Source organism: Glandiceps talaboti, chromosome 14 (assembly GCF_964340395.1).
Source record: "Glandiceps talaboti chromosome 14, keGlaTala1.1, whole genome shotgun sequence".
In the NCBI taxonomy this organism is placed as follows: domain Eukaryota; kingdom Metazoa; phylum Hemichordata; class Enteropneusta; family Spengelidae; genus Glandiceps; species Glandiceps talaboti.
Genome location: NC_135562.1, coordinates 9,576,623 through 9,602,706, shown reverse-complemented (window position 1 = coordinate 9,602,706; position 26,084 = coordinate 9,576,623). Strand labels below are relative to the sequence as shown.

Sequence of the window (26,084 nt, the reverse complement as noted above, 5' to 3'; positions counted from 1 at the left end):
GTAACACAGAGACCATATGGAAAACATCGGAAAACATACCTACTTTTCGGACACTCACATATGAAAAAAAAATTAAAAAATAAAATAAAAAATCTATCTACCCCACCTATTTTAAAATTGAATGGAATCAGAACCACACAATTTTTTTACGCCTAATGTGTTGAAACAATTTTAAATAAAAATTAAAATGTCTTTCCTTTCCTCGAATCACAACGGTACCGGTTCTTTGTCTTCAGCAAGATTTCGATTTAGTTTATTAGACAACAAAATAAGTTTTGTGGGGTACATGCAAATGAAAGACGAGCATTCCCAACTGCTACAAATCGTTGATTTACTTGGAGTCTATCAGCAATTTTTTCTATGATGTGCATTTTTTTTTACTGCAAAAGGGTGTTATTTTTTCTTCCAAATTTGAATTTGTCGACGTTGTGGGGCAGATCACCACTTGTGTATATACTGTAGAGTTAACCAACCAGGAACTATTTGATGTGACTCCTGACATAAATAGAAGGTAGTCAATGCGCACTATCTACAACGTATGGTCGACTCACTCTGCCAAACACCGCCAGCTATTTTCGTAGCCTGACCATATTGTCGTTGGGATATTCAAAGGACTCGTCTCTCTCTCTACGTATAAAGGACTCGCGCCATCGATAGCAAAAAGGTACCGATCAGTTACAGAGGGATCGTTCACAAGGCTCAACAGCCAGCCTGCCAACCATATATCGCGTCTCAATTCCCAACTGTGTTAATATTCTAACGGACTCTTAACTTCTTGACAACTTGGTTTTAATCGTTTTCACTGTCATCCAACCTGTTGGAATCGTATTATAGCGATAGAGGAATAGCAGACAATATTTTAGGGTAAGTTTGTACTTCTTAATTCAATCGATTCGTGTGATGGCAAAAACGGACCGTGTTACTTTCTCGGTCTGGTCGTCGCTAGCTACGAGTAGGTCTATACCGTACAGGGTAAAGTATGAATTTTTCCCTACCATCGCAATCATCACGTTGTATATTTTCCTAGGAATACATGGCACCTTTATTTTTGCCTTTCCACCAGCAATACAGAGAGATCATGACTTAGATTACGACTTATCAAAGCACATCCTTCCAATATTTGCGAATGGAACTACAACGTATCGTCTGCTGATTTTCAGGCGGGAAAAAATTGTGCACAGGAATTAAAACGCCAATCAAACCATCAAGAAGAATTTGTTTTCATATATGAGAATAAATATATAAATAAATAAATAAATAAATAAATAAATAAATAAAACAAAATACATAAATAATACATAGATACTCGTAAACAAGATGATAAAAATAAACAACAAAAACAGAATTAACAACGGACAATAATCGATGTTGTTATTTTTTAACACGATGGGCTATGACGCTGTCAACGGCGGACAGCGATCGGATGTTGACAATTCAATTATGATTTTGCAAAACGGTCTCAAGAGGTTATTGCCGACGAAATCTGGCATTGGAATGGTTTTACGTACATGGACACAAGGCGCTGTTGGTTGGTGCGATTATCTTTGTTCTGACTTATCCTGTTTTTAAGAGTATACGGTAACGATTATGTAAATAGAAGGGAACGCGAAAGAACACCTTTCGCTTATTCAGTAGTGCTAAACAAATGCCCACTTACGGCAACAAATCATTTATACAGAATTCTTGCGTACTCTAATATAAAAAGCTACCAATGTCGTGGCAATAATTGTGAATATTTGCGGATTTTAGATTATGAAAGTATATCTGACTTGAAACTATATCGGTTTTTTTTTCGTTTGATATGATAATGATATGATTTATTCCGTAATTTAGGCCACCGGCCCTTAATACATATCGTCAAAGTGAAAAGACAACATATAGAAAAAGAATAATCTGCCGGCTACGTTAAGTGTGCCTCAAAACGACAAAATAGAAGTAACAGAATTACCGTCAGATTCAAGTACTATATTATTTCTCATTTTGAAACTATAAAACAGGAATTTGGACAAATTCATCAAAGTATGGAGATTTTGTGTATGTGAACACAGAAGTGATTTGAATTTTGTTATTGTCGGGAATTCGTAGTAAAAGGATGATAGGAATTTCTTTCTTGACTCGTGATAAGCTGGGCATACAAGACAAAAATGGAGTTCATTTTCCAGTTGCTGTAAATTACACCGTTCACACATTCTTCTTGTTCTACTGGTGTTTTCAAAACGTCCAGTTTCTACTCTCAAATTATGACTTGACACTCTGAACATGTTTGATATATAAAACATTAAAAAAGAGAGATTAGTGATATGTTAGCAGGTTTACATATTCCCTTGTGTGTTTATTTACAACATGTAACGCCAAACAACTATTCGGCTCATCGAACCAGCCCTTAGAGAGCGTTGTATTCGTCGGATATTTTTTTGCCGACAGAAGATCCGTTTTGGTATTATAGTCCCGTTTTAACATCTGAAACAAAAACGCTATTGTGCTTAATGTTGAAGACACACTTTAACATATTTGAGGAAACTCGGCACGGTCACTCGGGGTGTGGTTAACTTGATTCGGCGCGTGCGGGCTTCTTTCAACAATGTGTTAATCGCCCCTTTTCTTGTGTCAGAATATTCATTGTTGTCGGCAGCTTTGTAAAAATACATTGAATCGCAATCTTTAAATACTGAGAGCGTCTATATAAAGGACGCTGACAGTAGATAAGTTAGGCAGACAGCCAGGTTCTGACGAAGGGTAAACAGTAGGAGTTGCGTTAGATTGCGCCGAGTGAAAATTCGAGTGCATGATCTCTTGTAAACGTTTCAGGTTCTGCGATCTAAGAAAATTGGCTTCAGGTACCAACAACTAATCTTTTCTCCATTATTTCTTTTAATCTCACTGCTTTTGTAGATTTTCCATTCTTTTTCAATGTAAATATTTAGTTCAATACTGTCAAATTCGTTACGTTGATAACTAACCGGCAGCATTTCGATGAAAATTGGCAGGCATACCCGTATCCTCATCAACGTTCATTGCTTAGAATTTAACGAGTCTGTTTGGTTGCAACTTTTGCTGGCTGCGCTGTATAACAGACACAAGTCAATAACAAACTGTTCAAATCATGTTTGACTTTCATAAATCGTAGACGAAGCCGGGAGATCAATGTGTTAAACAGGGCTTCGATTCGTTGACGAGACACATAATCTGTGTAGTTTTCAATTTTAGCGAATCATTTCAAATCAGTCCATCCAGGTTTTAATCGTTTGGTGCCTGTTTTGCGAAATATTTTTTTGTGGTGCAATTCTTCGACAACATGGAATATTTGAACGCGGATTACGGATTTATTTCCTCAGACAACAAGCAAATGATGGAACCCCTACCACTGATAACAACGATGAGCAGTGCTGCAAGCAGCGAAACCTCCTCAATGACGGCATCAAATTTGTCGACAGCGTCAACTCCTCTGATAGACGTGGTGACAGAGAGAATGTCGTCGTCAACAACTAACGACGACGACAACCTGACGATGAAATTGAGGAAGCACCACAAAGATGACTTCAAGAAACACAAGAAGCACAAGTATGACAAGGTGAGTTAAAATGTGTTTAAAAAGTTTGTTATCAAAATCGTCTGCGTGCTCATTTCCCGCCAATTTTTAATGTTTCGTCTAAAACTTGTCACTTTAGATAATAATCCTCCAAGAACAGTTTTTCCATCAAACATTTTGTAAAATAACCACTTTTGCCGGATGAAAATCGTCTGCGAACTGTTTCCCCGCGAAAATCGTCTGTGAACTGTTTTCCCCGCCAATTACTAGTATTTTGTCGAAAACTTTAGATAATAATTCTCCAACAATAGTTTTTTTTTTATCAATTATGTTGCAAAACAATATCACTTAATATTAAAAATCATGTCTGCGAACTGTTTCCCCGCTAATTATTTTGTCAAAATACTCATTATTTTAGATAAAAATGCTCCAAAAATTGTTCAAGTTAAATTTCTTCTCAACCATTTTGTCGAAAACAAATATTATTTCAATTAATAATCGTCTGCGTTGTCTTATGTCTTATCTTCAAATTTGAACAACTTTTTTTTTGTTATTATATTTTGTTTTGAACTATTGAAATCATCGAATTTCATCGGAAATATTAGAGGAAATTATTAGTTTTTGCTTGTACATTATTTTAATTTTAGACAGCATAAATTATAAGATGGTGCCGATGGTAAAAATTATTTTGAAAATACAATTGGTTCCTTATTATCTTTTAAATGTCGTTTTTATTGAGATGGGTTACGCACGACACAGTTAAATCGTGCCGCCTACAGTTTTGAGTTTGGTATCACGTGTGAAGTCCAGGACGGTCATATTTGATCTAATTGTAATGTATAGGACTATTCCTCTAAACACACAGTACGTGTAAAGACTGAAGTACATGTAAAGAAAAGGTACGTGTAAAGAGGAACCGGTTTGCCCCAGTCACGAAGTGATCATCACGCGTGATACCATGAGAACTCACGACCGGTCTTACTCGACACAAGTGCTTACATATTGATAATACCGAATGTATCCAGGCTTGTGCACGCGTACGCGTGTCGCCGGGGTAGTTTGTTCATCACGATTTGTTTTCGGACAATGCAGCGGTCTTAATTGCGCTCTTTCTCCAACAACCAGCAAGACTGGTCACGGCGTAATTTCAGTACGGGCTGTGACATACTCCCATTTAAGAAATTAGAAATCATGAAAGAGTGTGGCTTAAAAAGGACAGTGAGAATAAAAACTGAAGTTACTCCTCACAAACCAACCGTGCGGAATATCGATCGTGACTCAAGTCAGTACTGTAAGAGCGACAACAAGTTTGTAACATTCAAGCTGTGCAACGTGTCTAATTTACATTATTATTGATAGACTAGATTTTAACTGGCTTGTCATTTGAAATGAGTCTTATTGTGCTGAGCAGTTCAGCTGACCTGAGAATGGTATGTGAAAAAGGGAAAAAACTCAGTAACCACCCGAGAAACGCTAATATAATTGACCCTTTCCATGAATGTAAATAATTATTCAAGTCAATTAAATAACTATTTGTCACACTATTGTTACTTCTCCATAGCTTACGCTCACATACATCATTGTATGTATCTTAAATAACAACGGTAATTTAACTTTTATATTTGATACCGGCTACGTTGAAAAACGCAATGTAATTAAAACAAAATAAGTGCATTTCCTATTCATTGGAGAGAGAGAGAGAGAGAGAGAGAGAGAGAGAGAGAGAGAGAGAGAGAGAGAGAGAGAGAGAGAGAGAGAGAGAGAGAGAGAGAGAGAGAGAGAGAGAGAGAGAGAGAGAGACAGAGAGAGACAGAGACAGAGAGAGAGAGAGACAGAGAGACAAACACAGAGACAAAGAGACAGAGAGAGACGGGGGGGGGGGGTGCGAGATAGAAATGGGAGCATGCAATAGTGACCAGAGTACATTCTTTCAAATAAGAACAAAAGCCGAAGGCAAGTAGAAACACAAGCTGATATTATATCAAAATATTAATAACCATAAAACCACAGAAAACAATTGCACAAAATGTGTAATTTGTTTTAGCCATTTCAAGTAACTCAATTTCACAGGACGGGTGTACCAATATCAACTTCAGCTTTCGAATACATTATATCAATTAAGTTGCTTTAACATGATAAATCTGAGTGAAAACACTAATGAAAGTCTATAATTTATACTAGATTTCAAAATCACAAATGTTAAATATAAAATTGGCAGATTAGGTAGCGACTATCTACCTACCACCAACTTGTCGCAAGCAAACAGATGTTTAAGCCGAGATGGATTCAATTTGACCCCTGTACTATGCCCAGAATGAGGAAACAATACGACTAGAAAGCAACGTTCCGAATATTAATTTATTTTTCATCAACAGGTACCGAATTTTTGTTAGGGTCATTCTTGTTGTTGTAAAACTGATTCCCCGTGCTGGCTGTATGCGTTATCTATGGAGTTGCTACTAACTGTTGGTTGTACACTTTACCTATATTTAGTGTCGTGGTAAACAACGAAAAGACACTATCTACATGACTGAAATTAATGAGTTGTTACCATGACAACCGTTTTACGAGCACCTTTAGAAACTACAGTCACGCGAAACAGATTGAAACGAAATATATTCTGCTGAAATAGATGAACATATATATTTAATAGGTCTCCGTATTTCTTAGAGTAAATAGAGAAAACACGTCTTGAAGTTAAGATATAAATATATCGAAGCAAGAAATTATTGCTATCACTGTACTCGATTTGAGGGGAGTTCGATTTGGGGAGATTTCGATTTGAGGGATTTCGATTTGAGGGGCTAATGAGATAAACTGCTGACCCCAAAATTGATGATTTGTTTGCTGTACGTACTTTACTACACTATTATTACATCATTCCGTCAAAAAAAACCACGTTAGCGATATGCTTCATGATAGGACCCAGGAAGTTGACTTTGGTTGACTTTGGTATGTTCATACACATTTATAACACGCATTATCATGTATGATTATCAGAACTTTCCTGCCAATTAACCCCAAACTCCCGGTGTATTCGCTCACAGTATTATTACCCTGTGCAGTCGTTTATTGAAGCAGAAAAAAATGCACTGCAAATCATTTTCGATTGAGAGGAAATTGAGGAAAGCGCATATCACTTTGTCGCACAAAGTGTCATTTAAAAACACCGTTTAAGGAACGCAAGAACCAATTACACAAGCCCGTATATTGTGAAAACAGTAGACTGAGTAGTCAATGAACAACAGAGGCGGATGGCACGGCGGCAAATTTGTGTCTCTAATGTTGACACGGTACAAGATGACTTCGTTGTCTACTTGAAATTCATTGAAAAGTGAAGTATTTTAATTGCTTCGAAAACCGTGTGTAATTTTGATATGATATGATGTGATGAAAAAAGAAGAAAAAAAGGCGTTAGATTTTAAGGCAGTAATTACTTAGAGATGCCTGGAGGCGTACGCATACAGTTTTAATCAATGTTTTATTGATCACCCTCACTACTAAGTACAACCACCGAATTATGCAAAATTCATTTTTATAAAAATATGAATATAATCAGTTAATTTGAACCAGAATTTTGATATTAATTACAAAATGGTAACTATTCTCGTGATTCTAGTCTAAAATGGAATTAATAGAATGTTAGACGTTTGGAGAATTTGGTGCAATTTGTTTGGGAAAAAACTTGTAACCGATGAGATTTTACATATTTCGCTGAATCTAAATATAAGGAAAATTCAGACATCTAAACAATGGGAAGTTATTTCTGGCGATAGGCTGAACTAAACGAGAGAATATAGATGAGATATTTGCTGCTCTGTGACAGATAAATAGTAATCAATATTCTTCCTAAATAATTTAGATATTGGAGCCGATTTAGCGTTGTTCACGAAATTTATGGTTCGAGAAAAATTACACCTAACCTCAGACTAAAGTACCATTGCTGTACTCAAAGTATTGTTATCTGTTGGTGAAAAGTAAGGACTCCGACGGAGAAAAGGGATTTGTTGTCGTTGTCATATCTATAAATATCGATCACATCGTCACAAATCACACTCTCTTGTTTTGTCATCTCTATTTTCGCTGTCATATATATTGTTTTTCAAAACGGTAATTGTGTGCTTTCTTTAGTACAGGGTAAACGTCATCGAAAATATCGTGTGATTAATAATGACGTCAGAATTCGACGCATCACCGATACCATGACTAATCATGATGGCGCCAAAATTTGTCATCTATACTCTGAGTCACGATGACATACAATTTTACCATAATGCAATTTTTTTCCCCTGCAATTTTTGGCGATGTTTTTTTGAAAATGTAGCAATCGTTAAATTCAAGGTTAGTTATACGTCAAAAAATTCAAAAAAAGTTGCTTACGCGGGAGATGGATGCGCTGACAAACCAGTATGTTTTAGTTGATGACTCACAGCCAGCCATCGTTAATTTTTCTACCTACAATGCCCAGTTACTCGTAAAATATTCAGAAAGATACTTAAAAAACGAAAGAACAAGAAAAACATATAATAGCTAAAATTGAGCTTAAGGACACATAATTTATTCGGATATGGGTGAAATAGACGTCTCCTTCACAGTAATTGAATTATAAACACTGCTGTCAATACAAATCGGTTAGTGAGGATTACCAAGTACACTTCGAAAAGTATTTAATTCTGCACACGTGCCCGTAATTAAACCCCTCTAAGCTCAATTAATCAGTGAGATTTTCAACATTCCTCCAACTGTGCATCTGTTTCGGTCTAGGTTGCTGAAAACGTTGCCAATTTTCAACAATTTAAGTCGATGTAGTGTTTCGCAACGCTCTGCAGCGATCGCCGAAACGGGTGACAAATCCATCGATTCGTGGCGCATGCGTTGTTATGTTCATATTAAGCATATGGTTGAACGGGGGGTTGCTATGATTAAGGAACGGTTATCTGTTCCCTCTTCCTAAGGTCTACCATACATATTGCGCAAAGAACAATACACGGTTATAATTATGTCGGCGCAACCTTTCTTCCCGAGGATTTATATGTTCGTAGGGCAACCTGAAATTCCCCATTGACGAGACGCGTTAATCACCCCTACACACGTGGCGGTACAAAAACCTTCCAAGCGACTCATTGTTGGCCAGAGTATTATTACTTGCAAAGAAGCACATAAGCTGAATTTATCAAATGACCCAAACACTGGGGTCGAAATAACTAGTGATTGAGTTGTTTTATTGGGGGTAGACTGATTCAATTTTGCTGAATAGACCAACTTTTGTAAGGATATAGGCTTAGTAATGAAACAGAAGAATACTCCTGATTGAGCTGTGTCATTTGTCGCCCGGTCACGTACAAATTGACTTCTCTGAGTCGGTCGCCAAACCATCTTTTTTTTTCGTCCAAACGCTTTTCACTGATAAGTATGTGACGTCACGAGCTTTTTTGATGCAATTTCTTTCATACCTTATGTTTTATCAACGGATAGAATATACCAGTGATTAAAAAAAGGCTTCACTGAAACACTGTCGCGACGTGACATTGATGACAAAACACGCTGAGATAAAAATATCAAAATATAACTTTTTCCGAGAAGAGACAGACGTAACAGTGTAACTAAATTATTAAAATGCAAGATTTGAGAATAATAAATAATAATGAAACTCATTCAGTAACAAATAAACAAATGCACACATTTATAGTTATCACAAAATTGGTAGTACTGCAGATCTTTTGTCAGTAATCTTGAAATCGGGTTGATGGGTGTAAGTTACCGACTGAGTGAGTGAGTGAGTGAGTGAGTGAGTGAGTGAGTGAGTGAGTGAATGAATGAGTGAATGGGTGAGTGAGTGAGTGAGTGAGTTTGTTTGTGCTTCATGTACTGATTTCGAAATAAAATAGCCGCGTATCGTTAACATGGGTAGGTACAGGAACGGTTCGGGTCAAATTACTGTATTCAAAGTTAATTACCGTATCGAGCACTTCAATTTGAAAAGACCACCTCACTCAATAGAGTATCACTAATCAAAATATTAATAACGTCACAAATTAATTAGCGTGTAGTTGCACTTATTGTTCAATTCTTCTGTTTGGTTCTAGTTCGACGATTTTTTGGAATGGGTCGATGGAGATGTCACTCTCAGATATTCCCCCAAAGATCAGGACGCACGAAAACATTTGAGTGGTTGGGCCATGAGGAACACCAATAACCACAACAAGAAAGTCCTCAAAAAGTCATGTCTCGGTAAGATGATGTTATCATGTTATGAAGTTGTCATGTTATCATGTTCTGCTGTAATGTTATCATGTTATGAAGTTGTCATGTTACCATGTTATGAAGTTGTCATGTTACCATGTTCTGCTGTAATGTTATCATGTTATGAAGTTGTCATGTTATCATGTTATGAAGTTGTCATGTTACCATGTTATGAAGTTGTCATGTTACCATGTTCTGCTGTAATGTTATCATGTTATGAAGTTGTCATGTTATCATGTTATGAAGTTGTCATGTTATCATGTTATGAAGTTGTCATGTTATCATGTTATGAAGTTGTCATGTTATCATGTTATGAAGTTGTCATGTTATCATGTTATGAAGTTGTCATGTTATCATGTTATGAAGTTGTCATGTTATCATGTTATGAAGTTGTCATGTTATCATGTTCTGCTGTAATGTTATCATGTTATGAAGTTGTCATGTTATCATGTTATGAAGTTGTCATGTTATCATGTTATGAAGTTGTCATGTTATCATGTTCTGCTGTAATGTTATCATGTTATGAAGTTGTCATGTTATCATGTTATGAAGTTGTCATGTTATCATGTTCTGCTGTAATGTTATCATGTTATGAAGTTGTCATGTTATCATGTTATGAAGTTGTCATGTTACCATGTTATGAAGTTGTCATGTTATCATGTTCTGCTGTAATGTTATCATGTTATGAAGTTGTCATGTTATCATGTTATGAAGTTGTCATGTTATCATGTTCTGCTGTAATGTTATCATGTTATGAAGTTGTCATGTTATCATGTTATGAAGTTGTCATGTTATCATGTTCTGCTGTAATGTTATCATGTTATGAAGTTGTCATGTTATCATGTTCTGCTGTAATGTTATCATGTTATGGAGTTGTCATGTTATCATGTTCTGCTGTAATGTTATCATGTTATGAAGTTGTCATTTTATCATGTTCTGCTGTAATGTTATCATATTATGTTATGCTATAATGTTATTATATGCATGCTATATGTTTCAATGTTAAGTTAGTATGCTATTATGTTTTCATGTTATAATGTTATATCATGTTCTGCTATAATGTTATCATGTTATGTTATGCTATAAGCGTAATGTTATTATATGTATGTTATCATGTTTCAATGTTATCAAGTTATGTTTTTATGTAATGTAATGTAATGTTATGTCATTATCATGTTATAACGTTCAGCTATCATGATATAATGTTATCAAGTTATGTTATGTTGTGTAATGTTATGTTATGTTATAACGTTCATGTTACAATGTTATCAAGTTATGTTATGTTACAATGTTATCAATGTCATTGTGTGATGTTATAATGTTGTCTTGTTATAATTTTATCGTTGTGTTAAATGTTAAAATTCCATAATTATGTTTAAATTAACATGTTGTAAGGCGCTATTCTGTCAACTTTGTATCAGTTATTTATCGAGTAATTAGTCATCCATTGTCACTAATACTTATTTATATATTTATTTTATTACAAATTAGAAGATCGAATATTGATGTACAGTTCTTGATATTTTATGTCGATTCACGTTTGTTCTATAATATTGTTATTACTTGTGATACTGTTGATTTTCAAATCGTTGGTCCTCAGACCATTTAATTTACAAATACAAAAACCACACTAAGTTAGAAATCTTCTTGCGCACAACGAAGACCGATTGAGATTCATTAGAATTTAAAAAAAAATGGCTGCACAGAATAATCAGGGTTGTAGTGATATGAAAATAAATAAACAAGTGCCTGACAGATCGAGCTGTATTTTGAAAAATACCGTGGGTCTCCATGTCTCCGGTTTGTTCCTTGTCCGGCAAACATCGCGGCTGCCCAAAACTGCGTGCGTTGACAAATTGACCCTATCAAGCCTCCAGTTACTCTTTCTGTGTCTTTCCTTTGAAATTGTAAATACGTTCGCTAGAGTCAATAGAACCTCTGTGCAAATTACAAAGCATTGCAGCGACCGCCATTTTTTTTTATCATTTAGCAAACAAGTTTACATTTGGTCGTCTGCGTCCTAACTACCGCCATAATTTTGTATGAAATCTTCGTTTCTGTTTGCCCCAACAAGAACGCGGGCATCAGTGGTACCATTGAAAGTTCGTTAACTGTTTGATTTAAAATATGCAGGTTGTAACTCTCTGATTCATTTATACTTGTTTATCCTATGAAAATATTACCTTTTTCACCCGATTAAAATTTGAATTGTTTTCCTGCGATTGCTAAATTTTATCTTTTCTAATGAAAGTATCAAATTCATGCAAAAAGATGATAACATATTTGTATAAAAATGATTCGCACCTTATTCCATTTTTCAATGAAAAATTCCCAGGTCATTTTTTTTTAAACAAAAGAGACGATATTGCGAAATTGTAAACAAAATATTTAACTGTATTATATTTTGTAGTTGGTAAGCGGCCTTCGCTGACAAACGTCGCGGATCGCGTTCGAACACTATTGTATTTGCATATATGAATATTCATAAGGCGTTGTTACAAATTCTACAGGTAGTCGATTTCAAGAATAGCTAAATTGCACGGGTCAATTCAGAAAGATGAGGGTTGGTGAAATTTGAATATGAAATGTATCAAAACAGTTACATGGTTACATTCGTTTGCCAGTTCTATTTTTGTGCCTACTTTACTTCCTCACCAGCCCTTCTGTTCCTAACAAAGACCAGAATGAAAAAATACTACAAAAGTTTCATTTCATTTTGATGAAATAAGGTGAAGGAAATTCATAAATGATATTATTCGTGTTCATCAATTTTGAAATTAATGAACCAAAATGAGGTGCTCAAAGTAATCGTATTCATCGTACCAGTTGTATTAATTATGGTGACTTATCGGTTAATTAATTGGAGATCTAAAATAGACCGTAAACATTCAATTTTCAACTTGCAAATTTAATGAAGGGAAAAATTAAATAATACTTGAGAACGTTTAGAATAAAAATAATCTATATGTTAAAACTAATCTCAATCCCCCTTCGCAGATTGGGCTGCTAGTTTTTTTATAAAAAAAAATTACGAGTTAAAGTTAAAGTAGCCAGGGGTGTACCACTGGGTGGGTGGAGCACGTGACTTGAATGCTAATCTTCATTCCAAGGCACTCTCTAAATTTAGGTCTTCATTGCCCAAGATACAAGAACTTATGTTTCTTAAAATTAATATTTTTCTTCAAGAACGTGATAAGCATACTATGGCGAAGTAGTGGCCAAAACAATTGTTGAAAACTTGAAAGATACATTAATGTAATAAAGTGATAATTGCATTTTTTTTAGTTGTGCTGGGTTTTCGTTTTACTCCCATGGGTGCAAATTGTTTTTTAGTAATATCATATGATGTAATTTGATATCAAAATATGAGGCTTTTAGGAGACTAAGTCGTTGAAACTATTATCTTGTTGTGTGACCTTGCATTCTTGTACAGAATTAGAGCATTTAAAAAGGCCGCGCTCAATGGGGAACTTGTTTTTATTTTTTGTTAGTTTGAAGATTTGAATCATTTGTTTATATTTGTCCTGTTTGATGAGTGAACGATATCTATGACTCAAACCAGACCGACGAAGGATGCTTGTTATTGAGTCTACTAGTCAATGATTTCCGACACCATGGTGTAAAATTAAGAGATCACGTGAGGATCGAAAACAAACCAAACGTTTAAAAAGATTTTACGAATAAAAAGAAGAAAAGTTGGTAAAGTGGGAATAGAAAAGAATAAAAGAAGCCAACAATGATATACCAGTTGGAGCGAAAACACTTATTTTATACACAGCCACGTGTTATCTATGTGGTCGGATTGTCAGCGTTCGAACAGTTGATCAAATGGGGCAGTCAGTCTGATCAACGTGGCTTGCATACATAATTGGTCCGCCATATTGTTCTCGCACAAAAAAGGAACGAAATATTCCAGACGAAAACAAATATTATCATTCTTATTGAAGCTAAATACTGGGAAATGAACATTAATTCCGTCTTTATTGCTAGTTTGTACCGGCAAACTTTAGTTGATTAAACAGAAGTGTTTTCCTACGACGAAGTTTTCTCCACCTTTAATTATGTAACCGACGACGGCCACTATAGCTCACGTACTATAGGCATAACCCTGCACTACTTTTGTTGGTTGTCCGGAGTAAAAGCAAATACTCGCTTTATTTAAATGAAAATTTGTTATAAAGACAATCACTTATCGGCATTAATAAGACAATCTAAAATAAAATTGCAATGAGCAAAAAATTTACCCAAGGACAACAACTTTCACCACACATCTTTTTGGCGGGAAAACGTAGGCTTCAACATAGTTGATTACATGTGTTCTGACCGAATACAAAAGTGCATTTTTGACATAGGATGAAAAAAATACAAGAGCTGAGAATTAGTTGAACCACAGACAAGGAAGGCAATGTATTGACTTCCTTCTCTGTGGTTGAACCTCTAATATGCATACCGAATAATTTGCAAACTCTATCACAAAAATCGTCAAAACGATTATTAACGAAAATCCACAGCGATTGATCGAGTGCTAAACCGGCTTTCGGCAACATTTTCCTGAAGAGATGTCGTTCGTTGTTTTAATGGCGCTCGACAATGCCTTCAAAATTCGAAATTCAACTTAAATTTATCAACAATAAATATGGCGACAAATCGAAAATGGAGCAAGCTTCCGAATACTCAAGTGCATCGTTATGCTATTCGATCAGCGACTTATTCACGAGGTTGCCCACGGATATAAGGAAAAGAAGGGAAAGAAAGATTATGGTAGATATTCCACTCGCAAAATAAAACATATATTTACAACTCTGTGGTTTAAGCTACTGACAAAATATGTAAATAAGCCAGAAAAGCGGAATATACCCGTAGTCTATTTGTAGGTATGTATTTTGAATTCCAAAGATGTCTAGCGTTCTGAAATGTGTAACGCAACATGGCCACGTCGCTGACTTCACCGTGCATCTTTCACTATCAGGGGATGAATGAGTTACTCCAGCGAATAGGCTACTGCAATTTTATGATAGACGTCAAAGGCTCTCAAAGGATAGGTTTACCCGCGCTTTTTTCCAGCATTTCCAACACGTGATGATGATGATTGGTGTGTGTGGCCGAAGGATGAGTAGTCAGGGTATGCCCGCACTTTCACCGCCAAATGGCCTACGCTTGATTCAACCACATGGTTAGATAGTCGAAAACAAAACCGGATATCGATTACTTCAATTAATCATTCTCATCCGCGAAAAAATTAATAAAAGCAGTCCTTTGTGGATAATATAGTATTTGGGTAGACCTATGATTATGTTTTCACTCAGACCATTTTTTTAGTGGTCTGAAGTTTTCATAATTATAACTTGTAAAGCCAACTCCCCATCCCAAATGAAAATAACATGTTTGTCCCACTTCACTTTTTAAATCGTGGTCTCTGAAATATTACATTCAGTTTTAAAATAATTAATTTAGCTTCCTCCAAAGTGCCTCTATTCCTATGAAATACCAGGAGTTCACTGTATCTGCATATACGCTATATGTATTGTGTCTCAAAGTGAAATTTAATTTGCTGATTTGGTGCCAGTCTCGGTTGACCTACAGTTAAACATGGTCTAAAAATGGTTGAACAAACTCATAAATGTAAATGCATACCGAACAGCTAATCATTTACTGCTATTTGTTTATTTTGTTCGTTTGATCAACCACGCACGTACAGATGTAGGTGGTGTGTAACTTAAAAGGCATTTAACACCATCAAGTAGGCATTGAAATTGCTTCCTTGGGGAATGACACACCTGAAGAAGGGATACCAGTATCGCGCCATTACACCAATAGTGAACTTTACAAATAAGACTACACAGTGACATTTTCTTGGATGGAAAAAAATAAAGATTTCATTTGATTACGATTTCGTTGTCTTAATGTTAGGAAGGCAGGGGTATGACGCTGAAGAAAGTCAACATTAACGTCAATTGGCATACACGCCTTTATTTAGAATTCTTTAAAAAAAACGATAAAAAATGTACCTCGGGGTATGTGTTTTGGCCATGGGAAGATGAACCGTTATTCCCCATGGTCTTCCATGACTTATGGCGTTATTGAAAATTAAAAGGATAGCTAAAAATATGAAAACCAAATTTAGTACATCGGGGTAAAAGAAGCGGGTCCTTACAGCAGCGAAGAACCGTTCAGCAGTATGGTATGTAACTCTATCTATACGTGATCGTCGATGCGTGGTAGAAATGCGTTCAACGGATGTTGGCTTAACAATTGAGAATGAAGAGACCATGCTATTGATCATTTATGCCGATGACAGGAGAAACAATACCCTGGCGCGTGTGATGAGTGCAGAACACAAGAAATTAGAAACCAAACAGCATTCGCTCTAAAAAACTTGTGTGTATTTACGTTATGACCACATTGCTACCTCTCCATCCCGGTACCTAATACTAAAGGTGGTGTTCGACGTATGGGACGGGACGGTACGGTGGCAAAAAGAAAATTCGAAAATTCGAAAAGGGCAAAGTACACTGTGCCTTATTCAACATATCTGTGAGCGCCGTATTGTAGAACAAAAACACTTCGGCGAGGTAACGTTCAAACGAGTAAGACATACTCCGTTCATTTAATTGCAATATTCAAACTAGAAAACCGGACAAAATCAGCCTTGGACGTTTAGTACACACATGCAGCCAAGATGCTCTTTTGTACTTAGGCCTAATTATAAACAATATTTATTTGGTTCCGGTTACACTGTCCCACCTAACTTTCACTACCGACCCTAAACTTTTTTTTACGTATTCGAGACAAAATAATATAAAGTCTCACGGGAAATAGTGGATGCGGAAACTGACACCAACTTAAAAAGACAATATAAAACTATTCTTCCAATCTGTAATGACTGTACATCTGATGAGAAGAAATAAACAACACAGAGACCATTTGGAAAATAATGGAAAACCTGAACTAGACACTCACACAGAAAAATAAAAAATAAAATAAAAAATCTACCTAACCCTGGCCTATTCTAAATTTAGCGTAATTGGAACCACACAATTTTTCATTAGGCCTTACCAAAATAGTATCAATTTCAACAAACCAAGAAAAAAACAATCCTTTGACCTTGAAAACAGTTTAAAATGGTGATAAACCATTTAGGGAATTCAAAAGAGGTATTAAAGACGCCAATTCGAGTCTATTTAATATTTAGCTAGTATTATTATTTTCGTTACCGTATTATTTAAAGTCCAGAGTTTTAATCCCAGGTTCTCACATTAATGTTATCTTATAAACGGAGCCATAAGGAATACATAGGACCATTCCTTTATTTTAGGCCATTTTTTTCTATAGCTCTGTCAACATTTTTTTTTCTCAGTAAAAGTTTAATTCCGATCCTAAGTTCAAGAGGTATTCCTATCCTAGAAAAGTTCACTGCGATGGGTTTCTATCATTTAGCAGTATAAGTTTTATGTGTACCTCGTGTAGAAATACATGTTATTCACAGAATTTCAATTTTAATATACTGTATTATGTTTGTGAAGAACGTTTGATCATATTCACTGAAGCATTAGACGGTACTGTGGTTTCCCCGCGTGCACAGACTGTGGCATGGAACACTCTAGTAGGCATCACACCCTTCGGGGCAGGTATTCTAGGAAAACGAAGAACCGTTCATTATACATTGAATGTACATATGTCATTTCACTAATATATCACGGTGTGCACGTCGCAGTTTACCGCAAAGTTCTTAATTTTGCCTTTGGCACAGAAAGCGCCATCGTGTATATCCAGATGTCCAAATGACTTTAAAGATTTGGGGAAAGCTTCAATTTTGTTTTCTCAGTATTCACTGTCACATTGATATGTCCGACATTTGATCAAAACAACTTTAAGCAGTGCATCACGCTGTGTTGAATCTCGGCACAATATCTCCTTCAAAATATTAGAGACAGCGGGTCAAAGGTTAAAATAGAGAGAATGATTCAATTAATTGGCTCATTAATCAGGCGACAATCAGAATCAACAGGTGGGTCTCGAAAAATATCGCGATATCTCGCGTGGTGCGTTATCGTTGATCAATTGAACACATGGACACCACGCACGTATACTGTTTTGTCTGAAGGACTTCATTTTAAGTTTTTAAGTCGTTAATGTTGGTTTTAAGGAAAGGCTTCTGAAAGTAGATGAGTTTGAACACGACAGCCCAACCAGATGCTGAATAGGCTACTGGAACCTCTTTCTTAGTAAATAACTTGTCATGAAACAGTACGTTGATTCAATGTACGAGTCACTGAAAAGCACTTTGTTGTGAGGATAATGGAGGCAATTGAGGAGATGATCGTGGTAAAAATTCTAAACTCATGTGTAGAGCGTGTCTAACTACAACGTGCTTATTTGTTAGTGGTCTGAGGTCTCACTAAGACAGGTTGGAGGATAATGACAGCGACATCCGGGTCACCGACCCTAAGATCATGGTATTAGCATAATAGAAAACATGGACATTTCATAATTAATAAACTGCAACAAAACTGAGAAAATTAGTCAAGGAAAATTGTCAAAAATCGATATTTTCTTCGGCAAGTAATCATCCGTTGTCGAATCTTTTAATTTCATGAAAAAAGAACTATTATCAATATTCGTGTACATGAAGGATACTTTTCCCGCCTTCATGTAAGATACCTATGTCGATCACAGCATCGCGTGACTACCGTTCTTTGCGCGTGTTTTTTACGACCCAGTTGACGCCCGTATCGATCAAATTCTAACGATTTATAGCGGAAAGCTCATATCCAAAGGTAATTCGTTTTTCGATTTTTTGTTGAAATCAAAAGAAAATAAATAACGCCATTCCTATGAACTAATCGCCGGGATAAAAGGGAAAGCCATAAACACGATTAAGCATTAGAAAGGATATTAAAAGAGTCATTTAAAATTGTGTAACAGTGCTTGAAATGTTCATTTCACTCTTTCCTGACGTTCAGATTTATGTGCACGACAGATTATTTCGCGCCGATAATTTTGCGCCGAGACAACGGGGACAAATATTGCACAAAAGACTATAGCCGTTGTAGTGCACAAACCGTACAAGTATTGTATTTGCCTCGCGGATACGACGTACTTGGCCTTCTTGTCTTAATTAAGCTGGGTAATTAAGCTGGGTTTGCAGGAGGATTTATAGGACCATATTGTATGGTCTTCAAAATTAGGTAAAAAGAAAACGATGCTTAGCTCAAGTCTGACAATATATAGTTTCACAATATTCCCGCCAAAACTACTCAAACCCACGGTGCAGCTAGCTGAGAATGGTTACACGGTTATCATACAGCAAACTTGTGTGAGACACTGTAGTTTTACACTTATTTTTCGTTCTATTCCATATTGCAGGTGTATTTGTATGCAGTAAACGCTGTGTTGGCCCTGAAGGCGAGATTGTTACAGTTAGACCTGCTACGTCAGACAGAGCTAGGAAGAAGCAAGGGGAAAAGAAATGTACCAATCCGGAATGCGATGGGCATCTCATGCACTTACTGTGCGCGGGAAAAGGGGGCTACCCAGTGACACATTTCTGGCGACCAATGGGTAAGTCAGTGCACTGCTTATCAACTAATATTGCATCCTTAGGACTTTCTATCACTATCTAACATTCATTTTTCCATTTCTCACTGACAGAAAACCATATGACCTCAATATGTACCCGTCATGCATATAAATATAAAAACACGGTATTAAACAGAGTAAGATTCCTAGTTTAAATCATAAAACTCATTCAAACGTTGGTGTAGAATTTTTTTATATTATTTTAATTATAAATTGGACAAGATAATTGAATTAACAGTCAAATAATTTATACTTCGTCGTACAGTTTGACATGAAAGAATGAAAAGATGAAATATTAAAAGTACCGAGTGACGATAAGTCTAAAATCGAAAATTTGAATTTACTTGTCTATATTATTATGATAACAAAAATGCAGAAGTCCTAAAGAATAAACTTTTGATAACGGAAGAAAATAGAACATGCAATGTTGCTTGAAGGCTCAACAGGTTGCTAAATGCTACTATATTTACATAACGACGTAAAAATTGCAGTTACATGGCAACGGCTGAGTGTTTTTCTAGATGACAGACAAAAGTTATTCTCGCCTGACCATATTTTATTGACAAACTGTGTTTACATTACGTTTGTAAAATAGCAAAACGCGTTATTAATTCCTCTTGCATCGCTCTTACTCTATTGTGAGTTTATCATGATGGCGATTCTGCGTTTATTTTGGCCTCTCATGAGGAGCGCATGCCCATACGGTAGTCTGTTTGCTTACTCCTTTAGGAGCTTAAGTCGGCAAACATGTTAGAGAGAAGTGGCATTGGTGAGCGTCACAATCGATCGTATGCGCATTGTCGTTCAAAGAAAAACTCCCGCCGCACACGCTCTGTCGTCAAAATCAAACTCGCGCCACCAGTCCATCTGATCATATTCTGAAACGAATGCGACCAATTACAATTTTATGTTCTTACGTTTAATTCATAAATTCAACAGTCAAACTTTGAGTCTAAATCGGCAAAAATTAATGACTTACGAGTACCAAGATTGCCGCCATGAATAATTTGTTTGCATGTGGATTATACAGACTAAAATATCTACTAATATTTTATTACCAAGAGTAAACAATAAAGTAGTGCTGTCACCAAATTTGCTAATTTCAAGTGTTTAAACAAGAATGACAAATGAAATGTTCTGTAGTCAGAAAATAGAAGAAAAACAATAATTCAATATCCATCAATTGAACGTCCTACTATACTTTAAGCGCCAATAGTTAAAAAAAAATAACACCAAAATGGGGGATTTTCAAACGTGATATTATCGTTGCACATGTCGAAATAATTAAAAAATTTTCAAATAAGCTCATGGTTTTATTTTGTAGAGAGCGTCATAATCTTCCAGTCGAAGGGTTACCATGACCACCCTCGGCCAGATGTAGTCAAGACAACGTCGTCAGCAAAGATGGCGCTCTTGGAATATCACAGGACACACCGCCATGAAAGACCGAAAGAAATATGCAAAAAAATTGTAAGTATTGGCAGACGATTATATACTTTGTGACGTCATACTGAATTAATATTCACAAAAGGCCAGGTGTTGGGACCAATTACTGTAATTCTTCGCAAACTGTAATTTTTGTTAGAAATATATACATTGACAAAAAAAAAGTAATAAGTAATAAAATACTAGGCGGTCAAATATCAAAAGAATGTCAGTCAATTTTTTTCCATGATATTTTAAAAGTCAGGGGTCGCTTTGAGGTAGATTTGACCTTCTTAGTTGACTAGTGGGCACATTCAAATAATCTTCCATTTCTTTTTCCTTGCCTAGGGAGTTCATATTCACAAGTCTTTCAGCAGAGTGGACCGCATCGCTAGGCAGCTCCGCGAAGCACAGAACCTGGTTGGGGGAAGTGATGGTAAGCCTCGGATTGGTTCCCTCAAAGACTTTGACAAAGATTTGAATTATAATCCATTGCGTACACATCTGAGAAATGGGCTGAAATCGAATAAAACTGATTCAGTATCAACTAAGTCATCAAGTGTTGATTTCTAAATGTAAAAGAAAAAGGCAACAATATTTGAGCCAAAAGACGTGCAAGAAATTGTTTTGAAAAATTAAAAAAATCTGAAAAAAAATCATGTTTCGTTTTTCAAAACATTCTTCCCTGTTAGAACTTAATTAAGCTAGATTGTAGAAAGTTTTTTAATAAATACGATTTATTTACAATTACATAAAAAAGACAACATGTTTACCAAGCTGTTTATTTTTTTTTTTTGAACAGATGCTGGACGTTCAGCCTCGTTCGCCTACGGAACAAACGGACAGCAAGTATTTCACTCTAACCCCAGTCTTGAACAGTGGTATCAGTCATCCAATGATATGTACACCTACGGCATGTCATCTATCTACCCGGGGTCATCACACGACACTCACGGTGAGAAACAATGACGTCACTTAACCTTTGACCCTTTTATGCATAATGATTTTTCAGAATATTTGTGGAAGATATGACGTACTGTCTCTGTTATTCTGGCTTGTTCAGATGTACTTTCGTGTATAGAAGCAATATGAATCACAACAGATATTGAATTATGTGGTTCTTAGAATGAGTCATTTTTCCAACCCTCGGCATTTATTTTTGTCTCATTGCTGATTTTAGTTTCTCTTCAAAAGAAACTGGTAGTCTTACAATGTTGGCTGAGGTTTGACATAGATACCCAAATATGTACTTATTTTGAATAACGTCAAAAGTGATAATAATTTTGCAAATTTTTTTAGTTGCAAATTATATATTTAGAGATAATTATCACGTGCATGTATTCTCATCGACTACAAATGACAGAATTTTGAGGTATTTTGCAGTAAAAATGGCGCTTGGAACACCAGAGTCATAACTACTTTATTCATGAAACCAGGGGAAATTAAAATGACAGCTCACAAAATCACAAAACAGAATTAAGAAATAAATAACACTCCTTTTATTAAAAGAATCCCAATAAGAGAACGATTGTGGTTGTTGTTAGCAACAGAGATACGGTTGATGATACAATTTAAAGCGATTGGTTTTAACTACCGGGGTATGGTGTATACTACTCTGAGAAATACGTCTGTTGTTGAATACTGTAGAGAGGGGATTGGAAGGATCTTTTCAGAACTATGCCCTATTGCAACAATTATGAGTTTATCAATTCGACACTACGGAAACTGTTGTTAGGAGTAAGCTTATACATGACGATCATGTGACACAATATGTCTTATTTCTCAACAGGCGTCAACGGTCAGTATTCTACCGAAAGCTATTACAATGGAAACACTCACACCCCAGTTGACTACAGTTACTATAGCAACAGCGTTGAAGACGTGGATTTTGGTCGCCCCAGTACATATTTTCAGAAGTCCGGTATTGCCAACCGTGAAAACGACCGCAGCGACGCCAACGGCAAGAAGGGCACCATTCCATTATTGCAGAACATGCTGAAACGTCGACAGATGATGAAAGAAATGAAAGATAAAACAAACAAACTAGCCGATGGCCAACTCTCTGACTTTTTCGACACTGACAAACCAACAGACAGTCGCAGAGAATATTACGAGCATGGAGCTGAAGACTCGACGTTTGGACAACTGAGTCCCCCTAAGAGAAAAGCGCCCCCATTGGTTTGTCACTCCGCCAGTGTACCTCCAAAACGTTTGAGAACCTTGTCAGATTCAGACATCGGCAATGGAGAAGATATAGTTCACGATCTGAGCAGAACAGGCGCTCTTCGCGAAAGTATGGATTGTCAAAACACCCACACTACTACCAGTACAAAAAGCTTCCCATCAGACTCCGTGTCGGCAGCAGCACAAAAACTTAATGATAACACTTCCGGTGATCTCCCGTCTTTGCTCGACTTCTTCGATGTGCGTGGAACCACGCATGAACCTGAGCCAACCATATCTTTGAAATCAACAAATTCTGCCTTCTCGCCGACGATTCCATCATCCCAAAGAGAATGCCCGCCTGACGACACGCCAAACAGCGCCACCACTCCACCACCACCGCCCCCACCAAGTTATTCCAGCAGCATTTTGAAAGCAGTATCTTCCTCAAATAGTGCGCACCCTGTGACATCATCGTCTGGCGTTTCTTCTTTGATTTGCAGTAAAGAGCACGCACCTACATCACCACCGACTGGTAATGACCAAGTATTTAGTGAACTGACAAACGTCAGTCAGAGCTACTCCAGGGGTACACCAGAAATGCCACAACAAGGACCAACTCTAAGTCAACTTACATCCAGTAGTCATGGTTACGGCCAGGATGAAGATAACGGCACCTACATCGATCTTCTCGTTTCTATGTACCTTGGCAACAACAATAATATGAATGATAAGCCCCTGTCAACATTAAAACACGAATTTCACGTGTACACGGACACCTTCAATAAATCGCGAGCCCAGTTTATGCAACAGGATATGAACCAGTACGGCTACGACCATTACAAGTCTAATAACCAGTATGATTTCGCTTCTTGGTATGAATCTGACCACTGGAGAAACCACGCCCGACTAGCCACCCAGAACTATCACCATGGTGAACACACCCCTCTAAGTCCCATGCCATTCTCCGCTCACTACGACTACCCGAGCATGCAATACGCCGACTGGTACAGTGCTGCGGCAGCCGCCGACTCGATGGGGGAATCTAGCAGGTTGCTAATGTCCCAGGCTCTGAATTATTCCCATGGCAACTCAGGAATTTTGTATAATAGGTCACTTTTCTAAACAAAAACATTTGTGCCTTAGCACATGTTGTTATTTTCCGTTATGGGCGTTATTGAGAATTAAGTCGTATTAACTTGAATTTCGCCCAAGACATTGTACAGCTATCGTATAGATCGTAGGCAAACGAACAATTTTTCTGGAGACACTGTTTAGAAAGAATGATTTGACTGACGTTAACCAGATGGTGTAAGTAAATTCGATAGTGTACAGTATAGATTATGAATTTGTCTCTTTTTAAAGAAAATAGCTAGATTATTTGTTTAGTTGCAATATATATGCAAAGAAATACGAAAAAACAGTACAACTTTCTCTGAATTAATTGACTGGCCGCAGATGTGCAATATTTAGACTAGTGATTATGTGATATGAGAGAGAGAGAGAGAGAGAGAGAGAGAGAGAGAGAGAGAGAGAGAGAGAGAGAGAGAGAGAGAGAGAGAGAGAGAATGTCAATGTTTGAGCAAAGAATACTTTTACCTTAAACCTTCACTACGCATGATAAATTACGCGTGAACGAATTTCATCTAATATGTTTTCTGTATCTGTAAAAATACGTGAATTGAAAAATTTTGCAAGACAAATTGCAGTTCACAGTGGAATTAAAAGTCTTCCAGATCTTAATTTGAGAAATTCATATCGTTACGTAAAGTACAATTATTAAACAGGTCTTCCGTTCACTAAAATTCACGAAAACTCAGTCATGCCGGGTGTGTTTACAAATTTTACTACCCAATATTAAATAAGTAAATACTGTAAGACAATTTTATCAGTGCGAGTGCTGTAAAACTCGACCAGAGAGGAACACAACCCAAAATTCAAGAATTTTAAATAAAAGTTGAGTTTTCAAACCTATTTATATCCATTTGTAATGTACTATAATAATTTTTTTTTAAAAGTTGAATACTTTAAAGATAATTTTAAGAATTTTAGAAAACAGGTTATAATTAAGTTTATAAGGGGAGAATAATTTAAAGGCGGGGAAAATTAGAGACGATTGTCTTTTGTAATATTGAATATTCACCTGAAACATGTTAAAAACGGAATTTAGATACATTGTATAGTCATTAACCTCTTCTATTCTATTCAAGTTCACTGCCGAACATGTAAAAGAAATATGGAGTCAACATTTCTTTCCGAAAATCATCAAAAACTGAATTTCTTTTATCTCCTTTTTGACATAATTTCAAACAATATCCACATTTTTGTGGTTTCGAACTAAAATAAACACGAACCGTGTCAAAATTTACAGAAAAACAAGAATTTTTGTTCCAGTGATTTGGCGGGAAAAATGCTTGGTACAAAACATTAATATTATGTTCCCGCCAAAATATTATGTAAATGAAGTGGTTAAGACTAAGACATAGATTCTACTAGCAAGGACGTTTTTATATTTTTTCCATAGTAGATGTGTATTTTTATGCACTTACTGAAAACAACCGATTCATTATTGACAATACTAGAATCAACATACTGCATCTAATATACCTTGATTTATATTGAGGTTGAAAATCTGCTTTCTGTTCCTACAAGAGATCTATAGATTTGTAGCTTCTACAGTGTTACTTGCTATTTGCAACTCACAAAAGAGTATTTTGTGAATCTCAATGCCAGTACAAGGGTTATATGCACTGCTAATTTGTACTCGGCCATTATTTTTTTTTATTCAAAGTCAACATGAATTGAATATATTCAGTATTATTTAAGGGGTATATATTGGGTATTTATTGTGTACAGCTTACCAAAGAGAAACAATTTGAATAAATTATGAATATTTCACTAAATGTTGCTTGTTGTGCGTTTGTCTGGGATGAGTCAAAATATACATTTTGTGGTCGTCGTAATCATGCGTTATTTCTAAAGATGTGAGACCCTCCCTCGATCCGACAAACTGAGACTACATACAAACAAATATGACACCACAATTTATACTGACAGAAAATGCAATGTCTGATATGGCAAGACATAATTTCCAAAAAATATCACATCACGAACACACACACACACACACTCCCCCCACACACAT

At 36.2% G+C, this 26,084-nt stretch overlaps 1 protein-coding gene across 2 annotated transcripts; it reads left to right on the top strand.

Annotated features, from left to right (window-relative positions):
* Positions 1-680: 680 nt before the first annotated feature.
* On the top strand, positions 681-24,399 carry LOC144445627 (uncharacterized). Of its 2 annotated transcripts, none has more exons than XM_078135247.1 (8): positions 681-864; positions 3,336-3,571; positions 9,616-9,760; positions 19,139-19,333; positions 20,676-20,821; positions 21,125-21,212; positions 21,579-21,731; positions 22,566-24,399. In XM_078135247.1, exons 2-8 carry the CDS (start codon positions 3,347-3,349, stop codon positions 24,062-24,064), a joined length of 2,451 nt encoding a protein of 816 aa, XP_077991373.1. In that variant the 5' UTR covers positions 681-864; positions 3,336-3,346; the 3' UTR covers positions 24,065-24,399. The 2 variants fall into 2 exon arrangements, with proteins under 2 accessions (XP_077991373.1, XP_077991372.1); XM_078135246.1 differs by lacking the exon at positions 681-864 and adding an exon at positions 2,743-2,837.
* The last annotated feature ends 1,685 nt before the right edge of the window (positions 24,400-26,084 follow it).

Coding starts and splice junctions, on each gene's coding strand:
- LOC144445627 (XM_078135246.1), top strand. CDS start 2,786: ATGATCTCTTGTAAACGTTTCAGGTTCTGCGATCTAAGAAAATTGGCT. Junction 2,838..3,335: donor TCTAAGAAAATTGGCTTCAG/GTACCAACAACT, acceptor TTATTTCCTCAG/ACAACAAGCAAATGATGGAA. Junction 19,334..20,675: donor ACATTTCTGGCGACCAATGG/GTAAGTCAGTGC, acceptor TTTATTTTGTAG/AGAGCGTCATAATCTTCCAG.